At 42.7% G+C, this 21,332-nt stretch overlaps 1 protein-coding gene across 2 annotated transcripts in view; it reads right to left on the bottom strand.

Moving 5' to 3' along the window:
* Positions 1–454: 454 nt before the first annotated feature.
* Positions 455–21,332, bottom strand: part of SLAIN1 (SLAIN motif family member 1) — a 58,708-nt gene continuing 37,830 nt past the window's right edge. Inside the window, exons 3-8 of one of the 2 annotated variants that reach the window (XM_082701624.1) lie at positions 17,653–17,802; positions 16,378–16,527; positions 13,985–14,326; positions 8,126–8,281; positions 3,210–3,495; positions 455–1,536 (exon numbers count right to left, since the gene is read on the bottom strand). In XM_082701624.1, the coding sequence (XP_082557750.1) occupies positions 1,461–1,536; positions 3,210–3,495; positions 8,126–8,281; positions 13,985–14,326; positions 16,378–16,527; positions 17,653–17,802 (1,160 nt within the window). In that variant the 3' untranslated portion in view covers positions 455–1,460. The remainder of the gene's footprint in view (positions 1,537–3,209; positions 3,496–8,125; positions 8,282–13,984; positions 14,327–16,377; positions 16,528–17,652; positions 17,803–21,332) is intronic. The other variant, XM_082701625.1, reaches the window with a different exon arrangement.

Genomic DNA, 21,332 nt, shown 5'->3' with positions numbered 1-21,332 from the left:
TTATCTAAAGCCGTTCTAGATGGGATTATATGTAAGTTTCTATTTTAATATTTAACATTAAAACCTTTGCCTAACCTTTCCATAGTACCTTCAGGTGAAAAAAGTTTTCCTATAACATGCATCAGACGTCACAGAGAATAATAGTTTGCTGATATCGGCGATACTTCAAATCGAACCCCCACGAAATGTTCATCACGGCTGGTGTTCATCCGCAAGTATTTCTGGGCAAGAGGCTACCTGACTTGACCGCCATTCTAAAAGGAACCGACACCTCACTGCAAAACCAAAACCCATTCTTACCAGGGGTATTCTAGAGAAACAGTTTTCCTAAACGTGAGTGTCAGCTATAGCTGGTCCGCCTAAGAACGAAGCGGCAATACCTGCTCTCACAACGACAGTGAAACACAGAGATGGTGTTTTTACTGCTCATGCTGCACAGCCATGCGTGACCTGGTATTGCTGAAATAGTCTTTATTTCTGAACATTCCAAAAGAGCAGTGTACACAGTAACAAATATTAAGTCATATACCATAAGAAAGCATTCATTAGTGCAAATGGGTTTTGTAAAAGGTCTATCAAAAAGATTTATTTGCTTTAAAATGCATCCATTTCCAGAAGCATTGTTAATAAAACATTACAGTTTCTCATCCTCTGTAATAAAGTAGTGAAAATCAATTGTGGCACAGTAGCAAACACTGCAGGTATTAAGTGCAATGAGCCCCTGATGCCTTTATAAATCGGAAACCCATGTATGACAATAAATTAACAAAGAAAACGACAAGAGCCGCTAACTGGCTACTTCCTTGCGATGCTTCAGCTCAGGTTGTGCTCATTCAACATAAAATTAGGTCTTTCAAATTGTATGGTGGAGTTTTGCTGATCTATCCCTAGAGCTAAAAAAATAGTACCTTACCACAAAAATATTTTTATGGCACAAAATTTAAGTTGTTCCATAGTGGTTCACATAGGTGTAAAAAGAAATAGGCACAAAAAATAAAATTCCTGTAAACTATAAAAAAGTAAACTTCGAAGCATAAATTATAGAACCTAGTTGTAAATATGCAATGTATTAAAATACCGAACATGTAATGGGAAGATGTTTAGAACACGTAAGTAAACTGAACAAGTTACTTTAACAAACTCAGGACAAAGAAAGTATTATCGACACATCTCAATCCCCTCGAAAAGTGTTCAGGTACGTAGCAGTTCTACAAAAACCCCCTAGATCTAAGTGTCACGATACCACGACCACGGCTCCCAGACCGGTGCGGTATTCTCTCAGGCAAATATTTAAGTGCAATCATTAGTCTCTGGCGCTTGGTCCGCTGAAAAACAATGCAGTCAATATGTTAAATGCAAAAGGGAGAGACTATCCCGACGTTCACGGTTACCTAGCCAGCTAGGTACCTCGACCCTCATTTCCACTCCTTGCCCGTGCTGCGGGGGCCCGTCGAACTGCATCAGTAGCAGCCGTCTCTCCAGCTCCCGTCCCGCAGAGCGCTGAGCGAAGACAGAGGCTTTGGAGGCTGAAGGAAACTGCGGGGATGGAAAGCGGCCCGTGAGTACACTCCCAGGAGTCCCCGCGCTTGGCCAGCCGTGACCGGCCTGTTCCAGAGCGTGCCGGGAGCCGTGCACGGGACCCTCGCCACGTGCTCGGCAGCTGGAAACGCCGTTCTCAGCGCATGCACTGCCGTGGGTGCTGTTACGTGCGAACTGCAACATATCCTTCGGGGGCAAAGGGTATTTTCAAACCAGAAAGAGAAACTAGTCTAAAGACAAATGGGTACTTCCTTGGATGTAAACAGCAAATTCACACGAAGTAATCTGCAGCCTTACAAATAAAGATGTGCCTAGCTTACTGGCAAAGAAGAATACCCAGCGTTGGCCTAAATCTGAGAGGACGTCCTCTCCTACAGCCTGGCAGGGACCACCATGAGACGAGCTTAGCTTGGAGACCTATTCAAGGACCAATGGAGAGTCACAGTAACCTACACCCATCAAATAATGGGATTCTAGTCTGCCATGAACATAACACCATGTGCATTTACAGGGGGAGAATAAGCCAGAATTTATTAAACACGCAAATAAAAAATGCTTTCTATGTGAGTAATGGGATTAGGCGTTCATTCACTTTTGTTTACTTTTAATAGTTTCTGAATTTTTTTTTTTTATCTGAGCACCTATTCTAATCGGAAAATAATCATACATATTACCACAGAAAGAAGGGAAAACTGCTTGCTCATGCAACAGCCCTTTTCATACCGTCACTGTGACCCATCCACCCCCCTACCCACCCCCACCCCTGGGTCCACAGCCTCGTTCCTGGTCCGGAGCGATTACTGCGGTTACTGCCTCCACGGTCGCCTCTTCCAAAACTATCCCTGACATGCAATTGTCATTGACCTAAAACACTTCAAGATCTCCAGTTCAAGAAGGGCACATCGTGACCATGAGCTTGTCTGATATGTGCCTTGCAACTAATCCGAAATTTTAAAGAAGGAAAGTTCCAGCTGGACCACACTGACCTTACCAGCATAAGCTAACAAAGGCCCAGCTCCGGATCACCAAGGCGCCGTCCCCAGCCAGGCCGGGGACAGCGTGTGCATGCATACGCCTGCCTAACGCATTTGCCTGTTTTGATGAAAGATTACTATTTTGACAAATATTTACAATTCTATCCCGTGCTAGGCACAGTCCTTAGCCTTGGGGTTTTATATTCATGACCACCCCCTCCCCCGTCCCCATGAAGCTTACATTTCTAGAGAGGACAGTCAGACCGTAAACTAGGAAGTCAGGAGAATCTGTAGTCCCTCGGATGGTGATCAATGCTATGGGGGAAAAGGGGGAGGAGGAGGGGGGAGAAAAGGAGCTACAACCGCCCCTGGACTTGCCCTTGTGGACAGAGGGGTCATCTGAGCGAAGTCCTGAAGGAGGGAAAGGCCCTGCAAATTACTGGGGGGAAGGAAAATACACGGAGGCCCCAGAGACGGAGCGCACCTGGAGAATTGAAGCGAAGGTGGTGCATCAGGAGTGAAGTGAGGAGGGAGGAAGGGACACCCCAGCCCCCCGCCCCAGCACTTTCCAGAGGAAGGGGGTCAGAGGTCAGGTCATGCACGGCAGCGTGCCGGAGACCCCGAAAGGGAGGATGGTTCCTGCGGTTTCCAATTTCAAATTGCAAAAGCGGCTGTGGAGTGGACAAAGGTTCGTACCTTCTAACAGGCTGTGCAATTTTGCTTCGAGGCAGGTTGCTCCCGTTTATTGCCAGTGAAGGTCTGGGCAGCGCGCTGCGGCCCACGCTCCCGACCGCGGCGGCTTTGTTTGGTGTGGGGATGCCGGAGCTGGAGTACAGCTGGAGGCCGTTGGACAGAGGCGTGCTGCTGCCGCCGCCCTGCACGGTGGGGCTCACGTAGGCCGTGGCTTTCAGCGGCTGCCGCACAGACACGGGGAAATGCCCCACGCTGTGGATTCTGTGCTGGAGCTGTCCTGGGGAGGGAACTAGAAAGGAAAAGGACAGGGGCGAGAGAGAAAACTTACATGGCGACCCAACTCAGGAAATGTACCTCCCATTCAAGGCCAGTACAGTCTGAAAGGGAACACACAGAATTGAAATGTGGGTTCCAGCCAGTAGTGAGTACTAGAAAATTCTATTTTTTTAAAATTAATTCATTTGACAGAGAGAGGAATCACAAGTAGGCAGAAGTAGGCAGAGAGGCAGGCAGATAGAGAGGGAGGAGCAGGCTCCCCGCTGAGCAGAGAGCCCAATGTGGGGCTCGATCCCAGGATCCTGGATCATGAACTGAGCCGAAGGCAGAGGCTTAATCAACTGAGCCACCCAGGCGCCCTGAAAATTCTAATTCTTGACACGTCACCTGTCCTGTCTATTAGCAACATTTCTGAGCACGGAACTCTATCTAGAAGCCCCATCTAACAACAGTTTCCTTCCCTTTAATGAATGGAACCAGCCCTGAGTTCTCACAGGACAGTTTCTTCCATGCTTGATGGAAAGACATTAGGATGTTGATGGTGGCTCTGGGGATGGTTTCATGAAAATAAAATGAGGGGACGATTAATACTGTGACGACAGAAAGACAGAGGTGACATCAGTAGGTTACGAACAGCTTATTACAGGTTAAATATTTTCGTCATGGCATTGACTGACGTCCTAGGGTTGGTGGAAAGAGTAAATGAGTTAATCCACATGAAGCCTTAAGTGGTGCCTGTCAGTTAGTAACCACCCAACCAGCACTATTATTACCTTGAGAACAACAGCCCTCCGGGTAAGAATGCATAAAAACTACATCAATATACTTACACACCCAACATTTTCTAAAGTAGTTTAATGGATTTTGAACTTAACCATAAAATAGGAAGTGAGAAAGACAAAAAAAAAAATGTCCCTTGTTTTAGCTAATGTTTCTTAAATTATTTCCTTAAAAAAATAGTTTTGCTGAAGCGTCTGTCAGGTGAAGTCCATAAACAGGAACGCTGACGCTCCTGTATGGCGGTCGAAACTCAACACGGACTAAGGTCCTCACAAGACTCTGGGTAGTTTTGATCCCAGCGAGCTTCCATGACACATAAAACCTCTGTCAGTGGACAGATAATCTCTAAGTTCTTTTCCAACCAATTCTACAATTCCTTAATTAGGTAGTTTTTAACCATGAGTATTTCGATACACTGGCTAGTCAAGGTGTAACAAATGCCCCAAGTAACTAATGCAACATAACTAACTTGAGAGGTTCACAGGGGAATCCAGGGAAGGAGAAGAGAGACAGGGATATATGGACGCCTCCATACTTCTTAATTGCTCGGTAAGCCTACATTGCTCAGGACAAAAAAAAAAAAAAAAAAAAAAGCCTAGATTTAAAAAACCAAAGCGAATTTGGCTTAGTCGCTTTTAAAAAACTTAAGATTTATGTACTTCATGTATATTAAGTCTAGCACTCGATTTTCAAAGTGAACACGTTGTGGAACCACCAGTCACACCAAGACAGAGCCTTACTTGCAGCCCAGAAGGCTCTCACCCCCACTCCCACTCACTGTTCCCATAATGGTGACCGTTATTCTCACTCTGTCACCACAGATCGGTTGCTCCTACTCTGAACTTCATAGAAATGGAATTACACAGTACGTTCTCTGGCTTCTTTGACTCAGCATCATGATTCTGAGATTCAGCCATGTTGTCTGCACTACTCTGCATTATATGACATTATATTGAATGTCAGTCTGTTCGGCTGATGACGGAAGGCTGGGTTATTTCAGTGTCGGGTCTGGGCAACGTTCTTGAATAGGTTTCAGTGTTCATATCTACTCATTAGGTAAGGTATATTCCAAATTCAATAACCATTAGGATAAAGTTATTAGCTAAGTCTCTGAATACAGCATCAAAATAAAAAACTATTTCTAAATACCAGCAAAGCAGAAACTAAACTTTAAAAGAACACTACCTATAAAAAAATTTTAAAAATCAGATACCTAGGAATAAATTTAACTATGAGGCAGAAAACTTCCACCAAGAAGCTACAAACACTTTGGTGGGAGACATGGAAAAAGATCAAAATGAAAAGGGGTTCCAGGGTAGTGAGTCAGAAGAATATTATGAAAATTGCAATTCTAAAATTTATCTACAGTTTCAGTGACCCCAATCCATATCATTTGAAATGAAATTACACAAGTTACTCAGGAAAAGCATCCTATAAATTCTCCTATATACAAAACCAATACCTATTCAAGATAACTACTTGAGTATTTTAAAAGAAGTGGAAAAAAACAATGTGAGTTAAGACAAAATCCCAATTGTACAAGTAAGAAAACAAGAATCAGAAGAACATATAACTTCCTCAAGAACTTATGATTAAGACCCAGACTCAGATTTTTTTTTTACTGCAAATCCAGTGTATCACGTTGCCTTTTCAACATTATTATCTTACCTTTGTGTTTCCCAGAAAGTAAAAAGGCCCAGAACTAGGGATCGTCGAGATATAAACCCAGAATGTAGACATAATAATCACTTGGAACACTTAAGAATAAAAGTAAATGAGAAGAGAATCCTGAGATTTGACAGAAGTGTATGACTGACCTTCTCTTACACAGCAGTGCTCTGAAGGGTTTTTCTTCTCTTGTTATACTGCTTGATTTTCAAACATTGATTTTTTTTTTTTACACTGATGAATTGGAATTCTATAAAGAAAAATTTCCCCTTCTCCATTTATATATTTTGTCCATTAAATATGGACCTGTAATTATTTACTCTACTGGTTAGAATCTTTTTGAATTATTTTTTTCTGTGACCTCAGCATCACAGATTCGGTGTCTGGGCACTTCAAGGCATTTTCTATGTCCTTCTGACAGATTCCCATTAGTTTCTGAGCACTTCAGTCAAAACTAGCCACTTTCTGTTGTGGACATCCATATACATTGTTCGGGCACTCAAATCATGCTATTAACCCACACGGAGTTGGACTTAACAAAAATTCCTAATCATTACCACATTTGTGACTGTCACGACTCTGTTTTCCCATTCTACGCTAATACTATCGACTCCTGTACTCAACTAGAGAGCTGTGTGCTCACCTCAGTTCAATGTCATCGTGCTCTATCTGGCCGGCTTCCCCAGCTGCCTCCCAGTCAAGTGGCAGCTCTCCCTTCACCCCACCACCCTCAGCAAATTCCGTAGGTTGTCTTCGGTGTCTTGACACAAGTCGTTAATTCCAGTATTAACAGATCAAGGCCTAAGATAGCCCTGGGGCATTCACTTACTCATGCATTCAAACCTTCCCAGCAAACTCATCAAATACCAGGCAGGGTGCCAGGTACAGGGCACAGAAAATCAGCTAAGCTAGGGCCCAAGCCCAGAGGGAGCCGATGAGCTAGCCTGGACCATAAATACAAAGACTGTGAAATATGACACACCAAACAAGGGGAGCACCAAAAATCGAATCCACCCTAGATCTGTTTCGGAACTTTATGGGGAAATCTATTGAGGTCATCAATGGAGCCTTTTCAAAGCGTGTGTGGTGTTTGCGCTGCAGGATAAAAGTAAACAGCAAAGACTGCATAAAGAAAGGGAAAGAACAGCACACGGGAGTCAGAATACGCTTGCAGTTAAAGGCATAAACTCCAGGGTAATCAGAACAGTTTCTAGCTCTATTCCTTCAGCTGCACAGCTTTTACTGTTGCTTTCTCTTCAGTTGCAAAATGGGAGCCAGGTCAGAAACCACCTCATAGGGTTACTGGCAGAGCTAAGTAAGACAACAGATAAAAACTGGTTAGCACCGTTCCTCCAGCTCAGTTAATGTTCCCATTTTGAAATGAAAAACGGTCCCATGGGGCAAAATACCACTTGAACCCCAAAACTGGACTTGGGGAGGAGGGCTTCAAGTCACTCTGGGTGCAGATTTAGACATTTGGCTGATGACCTTGGTCGGCCCACTCTGAACACACTTCATGCCTCCTGTGTTTGGGCCACATCATTATTGGGACTGTGACCCTCAGTCCGCCTGCCAGGGGTCATTCTCAGACTTAATCCCAACTACCCACATAAACAGCATGAGTCGGAATGGGAGGGGGACACCTGAACCACCACATGCCCACAGAAAATAAAAACACATGCATCTGAGATTTCACGCTCACTGCACTGTTCACTGCTGGGTAAAGCATACAGAGAATGAATGACAGACTGTAGTGAGCTGAAGGGGAGCAGATAAATACTACTCTACATGCTGAAACAGAGCTTCATTTTGGGTAGAACAAAGCTCTGGACTGGTGAACAACAAGACCAAAGTAACAGCAAGACTGAACAAGTGTGCTTTCTTCAGAGGAAAGGCATCGAGCAGATAGAGCTAGAAAGAGGCAGACCTGCGAGGAAAACAGAGGTTATCTTTGTTTAGACAATGAGTGAACAAGTGAATCATCCTGTAGTACTTCTACTGCTATCCTTGGATAGTGAAGATTAAATATAGTTGACTAATTATTAATTTATTAATATATGCACTTATGAAAATACTAAATCGTATGAAGTTAAAAAATAAAAGGAGAAAACTTTCCTGCTATGTCTTCAAAAAAAAAAACATGTGTTACAAATGAAACTTACAAAAAAAAAAAAATCACAAATCACCATACTTACTACAAGACTGTATTCTCGAAATCCCGGTGCCGGCTCCATGCAAGCTCGAGTCAAAACTCTGACTATTTCTCACGGTGACCGGAGAGATGGCGTTGCTGGTGACCGTGGTTGTACTTGGCATCCGAGCTAGATTAGGCATACTTCTCCGGAGCTTGTCTAGAAAAGGATTTTAGTTAAAAATCATAAAGCTTATGCCAATTAAAATAGTAGCTTTCAAAAGTAAACATAAATGATATATGTTCATAAACAGATAAAAATTGTCACGTGTGTTATGACTGTAACAAGCTACCATGGAATTAACCTTCTCTGTGAACACACTCAGTAACTCCAGGAAGGTTCTACCAAATATACTGTTTAAAAAAAAAAAAAAGTGTTCCATAAAAAGAAGTAGGGATTAGCTAATCAATTAGCTATTTGTTTCTATACAGTGGGTGGATAAAATAGTATCAAAGGGAGGTTAGAGAATCCTCTTACAGCCATTTAGTTAGAAATTGTTACATATTAATTAACAAAAAAAAAGCATATAAAAATGGGAAGAATGATTAAAATTCTACCCTGATGTGTTTTGAGATACCCACTCAACACATCACTATGACCCCATTAAGTTCTGTAAAGTTTTAACTAGGAGTCGGCCTCTAAACCTCCTGAGACATGAACCAAAGACTGCTTCCAGTCATTCTCCTTGCTGAGTCTGCGTTCTGCCACAAAGGGGCAGCAGAGAGCCGCCTACAGACCTCAGTGAGGCTGAGCTGGTAATTCAACGCAGGACTGCACCCTGGAAAGACACAGGGACCCCAAACTAAAGTCCGGGTTCCGGGTCACTCACCCAAGCTCAGGAAACAAAGCATCTATGTGAACACCAAGCCGAGCCCCCCTCCTCCCCGTTCAAGTACGAAACTGGATTCATTCCTTCCTCCCCTTCACACACAGCTCCTTCCACACTTACTCCACCCTGCTGGCTGCCCTGACCAGCAAGCAAGCAAGCAAGTCCTCTAATCCAGAAATTGGGGCCATCTCCTCTGAATCGCCCCCCTTCTATACCCTTACCCCCAAGTCCTGTCAGTTCTGCACAAGAGTTAATGAATGTTCCACTACATCTGGTTCCGACCTCACTATTTACCAGCCACATTGTCACGAAACCCTCTTGCTTGGTCTCCAAGCACCCTCTCCTGTACCTCCTACCCATCTTCGCCACTCCCACCTTCATCTGAAAGCCCCTAGGCATGGCCAACGTGAGACCCTTCAAGGTATGGGCTCTGTCCTCCTTCCCCAGCCTTATCTCCTGCTACTCCCACCCCTCAGCCTACTGGCCTCCCAGTGGATGAGCCAAGTTCCCAAATGTTCCCCACTCCCCGGCACCTGTGACGCGCTGGTCCCTCCACTTGGCCACGCGTCCCCACTTTGTGGAGGGAGCGAATGAATATGGGCACCAGAATTCACTGTGTACATACTCTGTGCCAGGCATGGTAGCTGCTGGGGGTACGGGCCGTGTACGACACGTACAGTCCCTGACTCTGAGTTTTATAATCTACACCAGGGTTTCATAATCTTTTTTTCCACTATCGATCCCAAGAAGAAAACCTAAAATAAATTTAACATTAACCTTTTCTCTCCCAAATGGAACAAATACTGAAAATAATATTCTGAAACTCAAACATTTTGAACTTTGGAGGACCACCAACCATTGTAATAATCTCGTGCTTTTCACACATGCCCCACTCGCCTCGATAGTTTCATTTTTATTGGTATAGGCCCTGAAGCACAAAGAGACACACTCGTCAGGACATTCAGGTTTGTGGTCACTTTCCTTCAAGCTAAATCAGAAAACGAATGATGTACTTGAACATTCATGCAAAGCGTGTCCGAGGACAAAACCAAACCCATCTGCACTACTCATTCTATATCACTTAGACCCAGCCTCTGTAGCCCTATCCAGCAACTTTTGCCTCCTTGAAACAGTCTAGGGAAAAGACAGAAAATTAAACAAATACAGTAAGGATACTTACATCATAAACATGAAAAAGTATAATAAACTGTAGAGAGGACTAAGATAGGAGACCAGAAAGAATTATATCGACCTCACTAACTTCTATACAGCCCTGAGCTGAGGGATCTACCACCCCCACACCATGTCCTTACTCCCTGTGGATACTTCTAGAGTAATTATGCTCAGACACTGCCAGTTACTGTTAGATTTCTTGACCATTTTCCTCATTATCTCCTTGAAACCTACTTTTAACAACTATAGGCCTCATATTCCCAAATTCTTGCTAAAGTTGCTAACCCCGGGTAGGAGGCATTTATACATTCTGCAAATGTTATTAATATGTATGCTGGAGAAAGGAGAGAGAATGGATAAATCTTAGAGTCAACGCTTAGATCTTCTAAATATCACGATAACTGGCATGAAAGATGGGCCTCTCTCAGTACAAGACTAAATTACTTCGATTATATATATTTAAGCTGAAGGGAGGCACCGGGAAAGAATGATAAGCCATTATTTAGAATATGCATTGTGTTTCTGTAGTTCTAAGTTTCCAAACTATTTACCATAAAAGTTTCCATATATCTAGCTGAAAGGTAGTATCATAAATATCTGTTTTCCACCTAGATATACTAGTTGTTTTCATTCTGCCATAATTAATTCATCTCCATATATAAACACACACTTGTTTGTGGTTGTTAAACCACACAAGAGCTGCAGACATCTTGACCTGTGACCCTCTCCCTCAATTTTAATATGATGCCTTGACTTCCATGAAGCACACGGGATTCATTTTCTTCCTAATATTCTGAACTTTAATAAGTTAGTCCCTAACTATGACATTCCTTAACTGCAATTCTTTTCTTTGAAATTTGTACTCAGGTACTTTGAAATCTTTGGAAGCGCCTAAGAAAATTCTGTAGAATCACAATACTGTCATGAATATAAACAAAATAACAACAGTTTTTAATAATCCATACACATAATTTTCCAAACATTAAGAAAGTCTTTCTTAAACTTCTTCCCCTAAACAATGATCAATCAAGGTTCACGCATTAGATGTGGTGGTTAGGTTTCTAATCTGTTCATCCAGACGCATCTGGCTTTCAAAACCAATCTTTATTCATGTGAGCATCAAGTCAGCTTCACAAAGCTTTAAACGTGAAATACGCTCTTAAAAATAAAGGCTACCAAGTGTAAATATTTAAAACATGACTCCTCCGGGAGTTTAGCTGTGACCTCCAAGCTGTGTCAGGGACCATCTGGAAATGAAGTACCCTTTCCTGTCAAACAATTTGGAACATGTTAATGATCATATATACTTTAATATTCAAGGAATCAAAAATAACACTCTATTTCTATCTTCACAAGAAATCAGCAATTTACCCTCAAGGACTGAGAACGCAGCAGGAAGCTGGAGGAATAGACCAAGGCAAGAATTTGAATGAGTTTTCTCATAATGAAGTGACACCAGGACTTACCCCTCTAGGAAAACAGATTAAAGAATCCTTGGGAAGGGAGATACTCAGTTACCCACCAATCCGATCTGGCCTCCCAATCATTACAAGGGTGCAAGGGAGGGCCTCGAGCCAACAGTGCTTACATCACGCCACCGACAATCCCTGCCCAATCAACTCCCTTTACATTGAGTAAAGATCCTACAAGATTTAGTCATTTTTCACATCTGGCAAATGATTCCAAATATGCTCCTTTTAATTCTTTACCCCTATAAATACTCTGGTAACTTTTTAAGAGCCCTCCCTTCTGAATCTAGGTAGTGTAGGAGCTATGGAAGCAATAAATATAAACATGCATTTCTGGTTTCTTTTTAATTATTTTTAAATGAATCAATGATTGAACAATTATTCTCTCCTATCCATACTATTTTGGTGATTTAGAAAAATATTTGATAGTTTCCAAGTAATCATTCATATTTCACACTTTTGCTCAAATGATATTCTGTGGTAACAGATAAAGGCTCACCTGAGTCTCTCTCTCTCTCTCTCTCTCTCTCTCTCACACACACACACACACACACACACGTGCGCGGAGGAAGGACAATGCGGGGCTCAGTCTCCTGATCTGAGATAACAACCTGAGCTAAAATCAAAAGTTGGACCCTTAACTTACTGAGCCACCCAGGCGCCCCAGTGAGTCCTATTTTCTTTGAAAAGTGGGTGGGAGGCAACCTTTTTCCCTTTCTTCAGTACATATACTCCAAAATAAGAGTAATTATTTTGTTTCTTCCTTAAGTTGGAAGAATACGCACCAGGTGGTTTGATGCAAAATTATACCTAAGTTTTCTAAGAAGAGGTAATATCTGGCCCATTGATAGCCAAAGAAATCAAAGTTCACAGACCTGAGAAACCTTTAAGGATGGGACTGGACTCGTGAGCCTGTGCTCTCACTACTAGGTGGCACAAGTCCAGTCCAGACGATTGCCTCTGTAGTCCATTTTCCTTTGTATGTGGAGACTTTAAGGAAAACTAAAACTACCACAGTCAGGACACTAAGCGGTGATAGGTCTCTGCTTTCCTAACAGGAACCATCATAGCACAGTTCCAAGGAAACCTAATCTTTTTCACCGTGGTGTTTGGTGTAAGGTAAAGCCACTTTTCTAAGGTAAGACAACGATCCGCTGGCAACGCTGATCAAGACGCGGAGCTGGCATCTGCAGGATGGCTGGGCTGTTCGAGGACACCTGACAACCTTTAGAGCAACAATTCTTAGGGCGCTTTTCCTCAGTTTTAAAATGAGGCTGACTTTGATTAAGTACATGAAACATATTGCTTTTTCTGATATTATGAGGTTGAGTAAGTTGAGTTACTATGACATGACATAGCTGCCGATTTTTCTTTTAAATCTGGAATCTAAAGGTTCTCAAAGTGAAATTATGACTAAATGTTCAATATTTTCAAATGATCTTTCAGTTAGCATGAAAGGTAAAAATACAGAAGAAGAAAAGGTGAAAACTAAAAAAAATGGTAACGGGTAATCACAAATACGATCTGTATTTGGCCTTGCAGTACTTTGAAGTAAGCTGTTTAATCACTCCTGGGCCCAGAAATGGCGCTATATAATGATCAGAAGCTATAATTATAATTATATATCTGGTTTATTTCTCCATGTTGTATGGGATCTGTGGATGAAGTCTGGCTGGTCATTATTGTAAAAGCATACCAGGCTTAGAAGAGGACCTGACTGTTCTCCCTACAGTTTGTTGAAGGTCAAGGACTGTAAGTCCTGGAAAACAAATGGCGAAGTGGAAGAAAGGAAAACGTACAGGAGAGGACACGTGCTCTGACCACCACGTGACACTGGGGCAGACCAACTTGCGGTTAGCAAGCCAAGCATCAGCCTCCTTACCCCTCCTGCTACACAGACCCCACTTCCAGACGTCCGAGGGAGAGACACATCCAGACTTGTCTTAATCTGGACGCACATGAGCATCACTGGGTACGTTTCCCGTTCCTCACTCCGTGCTGGGAACAGGCCGGACACTCAGCTGGTGGGATACAGAAGGAGCCACGGCTCGGCGTGGAGGCCTCCATGGGACTCCCCTGTGAACTCCACCAGCACCCCCTGCCCATCCTGCCCTGAATGAGCCACCGCACAAAGATGCCCCCCACGCATGACCCATTCTGTGGTGGCCACATCACAGTGTTTTTTTGAAGCCCTAAATCTGTAAATCTGGGACACGTCATCAGACGCTGGTCAGTTTTAGATTTTAACTTAGACCAAACCAATAAGGTCCTAAAGACTTACTTCGTAAGTTTGGGAAACATTTACTAATTATTTACATTGACCTAAAAGCCATTTCCTACTACACATAAAGCTCAAAGCACATTAAAGTCCAAAGGGCACATATAACCTACCTCCACTGGTCCGATTTGGTTGCTGATCTGGAGCTTGGGCTTGAGGTGAGTAATACTGTTGCTGCTGGTAATTATTTGAAGGAAAATACTGGGAACTGGGGCTCCTCCTACACTCCCGAATGCTGGAGAAAGTCTGTGAGTGGGGAATGCCTCTTTGGAAAGACGAACATCTTGGAAGACGAGGCTGCGGTGGTGGCAAATGATCAAATTCTTCCTCATCCTCCAGACTGAAGCGGTCATATTCTTGATCGCTACACGTCCCTTTTTTTCCTGAACTCAGTGACACACTGGAGCTATGTCTGGACACAGATGCTGAGGTGGAAGCGTAATCTTGCCTGAGACCTGGGACAACAAGAAACAGTATTACCTATGGAGACTGTTCAACCTAGCAAAAATTAAGTGGCAATGAAGTATCAGAAGAAAACGTGTGCCAGGTAAACAACTCAAATTAAGAGCCATTATCCTGCTCATGGTTTATTAAATCCCAAGAAAACAGACACATTTACCCAGCAAACAGGTGTCCAATATTACAATGTTCTGTTCTGCAAAAAGACCGCCCTAATTCCAGAGAAGACTAGATATACTGCCACAGTTCATCAGTCAGTGTCTGTCAATTTCCCCAAATGATCCCTTCTGAAATCTGGAGAGATACTTAGGAAAAGCTACGCATCATCATTATGAATAGTATTTTATGGGTTAGATAATAAAAATAATCACATCTCCTACCGGGGAGGAACTCCTCCTGTCCCTAGCCCCAACTTTCCAAAGTCAAAGCAAAGTTCAAAACCCAAGCTACAAAATATTTTCTTACAAGGTCGCTTCTCTGTCCTACTTATTACTAATACTATCTTTTTCAAAGCATACTGACACTTCAATAGTTTGGGGCCATCCCAAATGACAACCATCTAAAACTAGTCAAAATGGAAGTTTCTAATTATTCACCTTATTACCAATACCACAATTTCTTAAAAGCAGGAAGTGACATTAATCGTTTAGCCATATGTTTTCAGAATAAGTCGTTGTTATCTTACTACTATGGAATAGTAACATAAAACCGTCTCTTTGCCCCTCAAAGTGTATCTTCTGAAACTCTCCGTAATCATTACACTGTATCTCATAATAGCCTTGACTAATTCTGAAAGCAGGAAATGGTCATGCTTCAGTGAAACGATAGTTGGCTGTTTCTACTTTATGCTGACCTAAAAAGATAACTCCAGAACACACCAAGCCCCATCCAGTGCTCAACAGCTCACTGTGCCTCTTGATGCCTTTATAATAAATACCCCTGCCATAGTTCACTCCTAGATGACAGGTTAACTTTACTGCAGAACCACTGATAAACTGTCCCATTTCTAATTATCTTCTCTTCAATCATTATTTATCCTGAGAAGTTTATTAATGCATTTTAATTGAGCTTATATTAAGATAACTATACCCTTACATGCAGTTCAAAGAACACAGAGACTGCTTGTGCAGTCTGCCCAGCTTCCCCCAATAGTCGCATTCTGCAAAATTACCAGAATAATACGACACCTGGGATATTGTGATATAAACCCAACTTTTTTTTTTTTTTAGATATTCCCAATTTTACTCAGTACATGGAAGGACTAAGTCCTCTGCATTTTATCACCTGTAGGATCAAATATCTACCACCAGGGTCAAAATATCGAACAGCTCCAAAAACTTGCAAAACACAAATATCCCTCGTGCTGCCCTTTCACCGCATCCACCTCCCCCAAGATCCCACATCCTGTCTGTAAATGCCATCAACCACTAATCTGTCCTCCATTTTTAAAATTTTCTCATTCTAAAATGTTACAGAAATGGAATTATGCAGTCTGAAGTCATCCTTTTTCGCGCAGCATCATTCCTCAGAGCCTCATCCAAGATGCCGCCGGCACCAGCAGTCTGCCCCTTCCTGCGGCGGAGTGTGCGGGGCCACTCCAGGGTATGGGGCGCCGCAGCTTCATGAATCATGCACTGCCCAGAGGGCATCTGGGGTCACACCAGTTCGGGGCTATTACAAATGAAGCACCGCAAACATGTACAGCTATTTGTGCAAACACAAATTTCTGCTGTTCTGGGATACGTGCCCAGGACTACAATTTGCTGGGGCCTATAGAAATTGCGTGTTGGGTTTTTTAAGAAACAGTTTCCATAGCAGCTACACCACAATGTCTTTATATCAAATGCGTTCTGATTGATGCCTTTATATATAATACATTTGTACATCCTAACACCTTCCAATGCCCACGTCCAAGGTGGGCTGGTATGAGAAAAAGCATCTAATGTCTACCCATTGCCTGGGGAGAAGTGCCTGAGCCTCCCTGCCTCCTTACATCCCAAGCAGAAGCCTCTAGTTCAAGAAGTTTTCTAATTTAAAAAGAACGTACTTTCTTCTTGGAGACGAGCCATGATCTGAACGTCCGTGAGATCCTGTAACTTATATCCCATGGAGATAGAATCATCTTCCAACTCCGAAGTACTCAGCTCACTGTCTATAGAGGACTGGGGGCTGAGAGGGGAGCCCCTGGAGCTGTGACCTAAAACCCAAAGCAAACAAGTTTATTATTTAGCCTGGAGAACGGGTGTCTACATCATGCTTGACATTTCCTGTATCAAGTCAGCAACTTTTTCTCTAGTTTCCTGTCACCCCAAAATGACCGACCTATCACTATTTAACAGGGAGACAATATGCATATCTTTCACATGTCCATAATTCACATAAACAATTTGTTTTTACAAATTCAATTTTCACAGTTAAAAAAAAAAATCACTCTGTACTATACACCAAGAAAAAACTGTTAAGAGGGTAGACGGAGTTAAAATTAGAAAATAAACATCTGTCACCAATGCTGAAATCCGCACCCCATTACAGAAGTAGAGATCTAAAGGCATTATATAATACATATCCATGTTCGCTTTCAATTAATAATCAGATATGCTTATCTCCAGTAGTAACTGATTTTTAAATTATAATCAAATAAATTTTTCTCAAACAGGTACAAGCCATGCTCTGAATACAAATATCACACAGAAAAGACCCGCATATATACACAGAAGCATACACAAAACCTTAATAAAGGAGGGAGCACAGCAGTCACAGGAGACTTGTAGTCACCCACAAAAGTAAAAAAAAAGCAACAAGTTGGGTAAGAGAACGAAGGAAGAAGAGGACCCAAAGGGAGAAAAGCTGTAGGAATGGAATCACACCGGTGCGGACACAGGGAAAGGAAGAGAACATCATCTCACAAAAAGGTACTGTGGCTGTTTTTTCTGCATAGCCCTGGCTTCATTAAAAAAAAAAAAAAAAAAAGGTAATCAGAAAAATAAAATTAAAAAAACCAAAGACACAAAAGCCTTATCTTCCTGAATCCTAACAAAATACCTAACTTGTGTTCAACACTGAATGTTAAAAGCACGTTAGGCATTCAGAAACGTCACCAGACACGTACATCTTTGCTAACAAGGGAAAACTGCCTACGACACACAATGGAGAGCACGTTACTGGTGCTAAAACACAGATTGCTGGGCTCCTCTCTGTACCCAAAGTGTGCAGCACACACTGTCCAGCACAAGATCGCCCTCCACTGTCCAGAGAAGAGGATATTTATGCTGTTCTTAAGGACTGACAAGGCAAGCAGCTAGTCAAGAAGTTGAAAGATTACCTGTTCTTTCAGGTGTTAGTATTGCTTTATTTGAGGTTTTAGAGAAGCTGGGAGTATTAATGCCATTGCTATAAGGGCTGAGTCTTGCAACAGGACTGTAAGGAAAAGCCAGTGAGACCTTTGAAGAGAAGGGATTCCGCCATCGGCTCGCTGTCACAGAAGCAGAAAATAAACAGCAGCAGTTAGCTATCCGGAAGCAGATGTTGATTTGTCAGAGGGAGAAAGGGAAGAGGTTAAAAAAAAAAAAGACAAAGCAACTTTTCATAAAGATATCTTAAATGACTTCCATTTGTTAAGGCAGAAATATGTAAGTATAGGCCATTTGTGAATTCCTATGGATACCTTCATTTAAGAATTAGTAATCAGCTTGATTAAAGCCAATATACCTGTGTAATAATGAAAACTTGTTTTGAATTTCTACATTGGAAATGTTTATTTTCTACTCTGTATTTCTGCACAAGGATTTAAGTGTTTTATAGTATATATAAAAGGTCAGTGTCTTAAAAATGTCAAAATTAGAAACTGTGGGGAATGTTAATATTAACTACATATGTCCTATATCTTTTTGTTCCTAAAATTAATTCCCAACCCATTTAGCATCAGAAAATGTCGGTCAAAATTTTTTTATAGGAACCTGCTCTTGGCTTACAGGACAAACCTAACAGGACGACTGCCTTTCTGAATGGCTGCCATGAGTCCAAAACAAGACTTAGGGAAAAACAATTCAAAAATCACAGAAGGATATAAAATTTAATGACAGCTATTTCTGATGGCAGGTGAAGAGATCAGCTGGTGATTTGCTGTTTATTTTTTTATAAAAAATATTTTCCCAGTTATCTGGAACACGTGTTACTTATGTAACATGAAAGATAGGATGGTACATACTATTACATCAATACTTCAAAATAAGGACCAAAAAGGAATATTACCTCTAGTGGGCAAATGATTTAATTCCTACATTATTTCACCTGGCCTATTTAATTTACATCCCATCTCCCAAATTGCCGCCCCTGCTATTCCTAAGTTCTAGTGATCGTGAAAAAGACCTCAAATTGTAAAAACCTAAGTAGCAACAAACGTCACATACTCTCCCTTCAAGGGATGCAAATTACTGTGCTAGGAACATCTGTTTTTCTGAAAAGCAACCATTTCAACATGTACTAATAAGCAGGACAGGAGGGAACACCTAAGAAATACAGATGAGGTTAAACTTCACTTAAAGCAATAACTGGGTTTGTATTTGCTGGAAATGGGACAAAACCTGGAGAAGCAAGTGTACAGGGGACTGCTGTGACAGGAAGGCCCCAGACCACTCTCAGCCAGCACTGCTGATGCACAGACAGCTGAAAAGTGTTCACAGATGGGCAGTGGGGTGAAGAGAGAGAAACTGTGGGACGTGGGGACCGAGAAAATCATCGGCTCCCACACTGGGATTCTTAACATCCTTGCAAACAATCACCAAGGTGATCTAAAAGAGCAAAACGTTTCCTCTTGTTTCAGCAAGAGTTCTTGCCTTAAGTACCATCCTATTCCAACAACTATGTAAAACAAAATCATTTCCCTCTGGAGGTGAACGAGCTAAGCGAAGAAACTGCATCCACAGTGACCCCACTTTTGGAACTCGCGAGTGTTTGGAAAGGGCCACTACGGAGAAGACTCCTCCCTAACTCACAGTCACCTCACTTCCCCGATATGTCACTACGAGCGGAGACCCGTGAAGCCAGCATTCCCAGTCCCTTAACTTCGAGATACGTGAACCTCATCCCCAGATACCCTGAAAGATGGGGGTTAATACGAGACGTAACCACTCTCACACCTTCAATCTCTAGGACTCCACGTTTCTCATTAAAATTCTATATTTAAAAAAGAAAATCAATAGTCTTTGTGACGGCTAACTGGCTTAACAGATGATGTTTGATCACTTGCCAGGCAAATTACAGTAACTGCGTGTTCTCACCCACAGATGCGGGCGACAACGCATCCCGAGTAAACAGCATTCACTGCTCCGCACAGTGACTACTGTGCCCCAGCCTCCCGGCACAATGGCACAGTGATTGTGGCTCTGACAGCAAGATCCCACTAAGAACACAATTAGCATCTATTGCAAGAAAGAATGCTCTACATTGTCCTTGGCAGGGAGGGTTTTAAGAAGAAGGAGGAGAATTACCCTGGGGGCAAGCTAACAAAACAACAGTTTTCGAACAGTGCCCGAGGCTGTGGCGAGTCAGAGGGGGGAAAGGAGCGGAAGCCATCACATCCTAGTCATGCTTCACTATGCAGCGGAGGATTACCACAAGTTAGAACAGGACGCATTTTTATGTTTGCTTGTTTGTTTTTTGAGGAAAACTCTACACCCCAATGTGGCGCTTGAACTCATTGAGTCACCTGCTCTACTGAGGGAGCCAGTGAGGTGCCCCCAGGAAGCATTAGAGCATAAAACAAAAGAACCTTCTATAGGGCCATTTTATCTTTTTCAATCAATTTCATGGACTTTTCATATGAGTATGGTAAGTTATTTGAGAGGCTCAGTGATGGTTGCGATGACCCTAAAAATGGAATAAGACAGTGCTGTTATAGGAGAAAATCGCTAATAACGTTCTGAACAGCAGTTATGTTGTCTTATACTCCCAACTACAAAGTGCTACCTGTAACTCCAATGCTTTTCAAACTTGAAGGTGGCATGGACTCCTAATTTTTGGTTCTATTCCGACCCTTGAAGAGCAGAGCTAGGCCCAAACACCAGGGCGCACTGAAGGTTTTCATTCCCAAACACCTTAAGTTGAGCTGCCTCCCGGGACGCTCTCTCCCGCATGCAGCTTCTGGATCGAGATGCTCGCCACCCTGCACCAGATGCACGCCCGTCTACTCCTCAGCCAGCCTGTGGCTGCCACCACTGCCTCCCGCCAGCCTGCCCCCTACCACCACTGCCCCCACCAGCCTACCCCTCATTACCACTGCCCGCGCCAGCCTGCCCCCCGCCAGCCTGCTCTGAACTCACAACCACAGCTGCGTCTGTCAGATACTACTGAAACTGTATTTCTTTCCTCCATTAAAGTACAGCGGTGGCTCTTCACAGCACACAGGATCTGGAAGGCACACGGGATCATCTTGCCAGGACCCTTCCCGGCTACTGGGCCCTGCTGCCCACTCTAGCATTTCCGGCTTCCTTGCTAACACCCTCGGGCAGCAAAACCTTCTACCGTGCCTCCCTCCTCTAAAAAGCATCTTCTACTGAAAAAAATCTGATCAAGTACTAATGTACAGACTGGTCCCTCTTTCTGCCAAAATAGTGTCTAATGGTCAATTATTTTTGGTACATCTCTAAAGTTGCCAGACTTAAAAAATAAATTACAAATCTGTGAAGCTATTTTTGTACATCATTCAGTATAATACACCCCCCAAAAGAAACTTTAATTTGCTAAATGGTCCAGTGATAATATAGAGCAAATTCACAAAGGACAGGATAGGTTTAAGAAAGAATCTAAGTTGGGGCGCCTGGGTGGCTCAGTTGGTTAAGCAGCTGCCTTCGGCTCAGGTCATGATCCCAGAGTCCTGGGATGGAGTCCCACATCGGGCTCCTTGCTCAGCAGGGAGCCTGCTTCTCCCTCTGCCTCTGCCTGCCATTCTGTCTGCCTGTGCTTGCTCTCCCCCCACCCGCTCTGATAAATAAATAAAAATCT

This window comes from Mustela nivalis, assembly GCF_964662115.1.
Source record: "Mustela nivalis genome assembly, chromosome: 15".
NCBI classification, from domain to species: domain Eukaryota; kingdom Metazoa; phylum Chordata; class Mammalia; order Carnivora; family Mustelidae; genus Mustela; species Mustela nivalis.
This window is presented reverse-complemented; position numbering and strand designations above follow the sequence as displayed.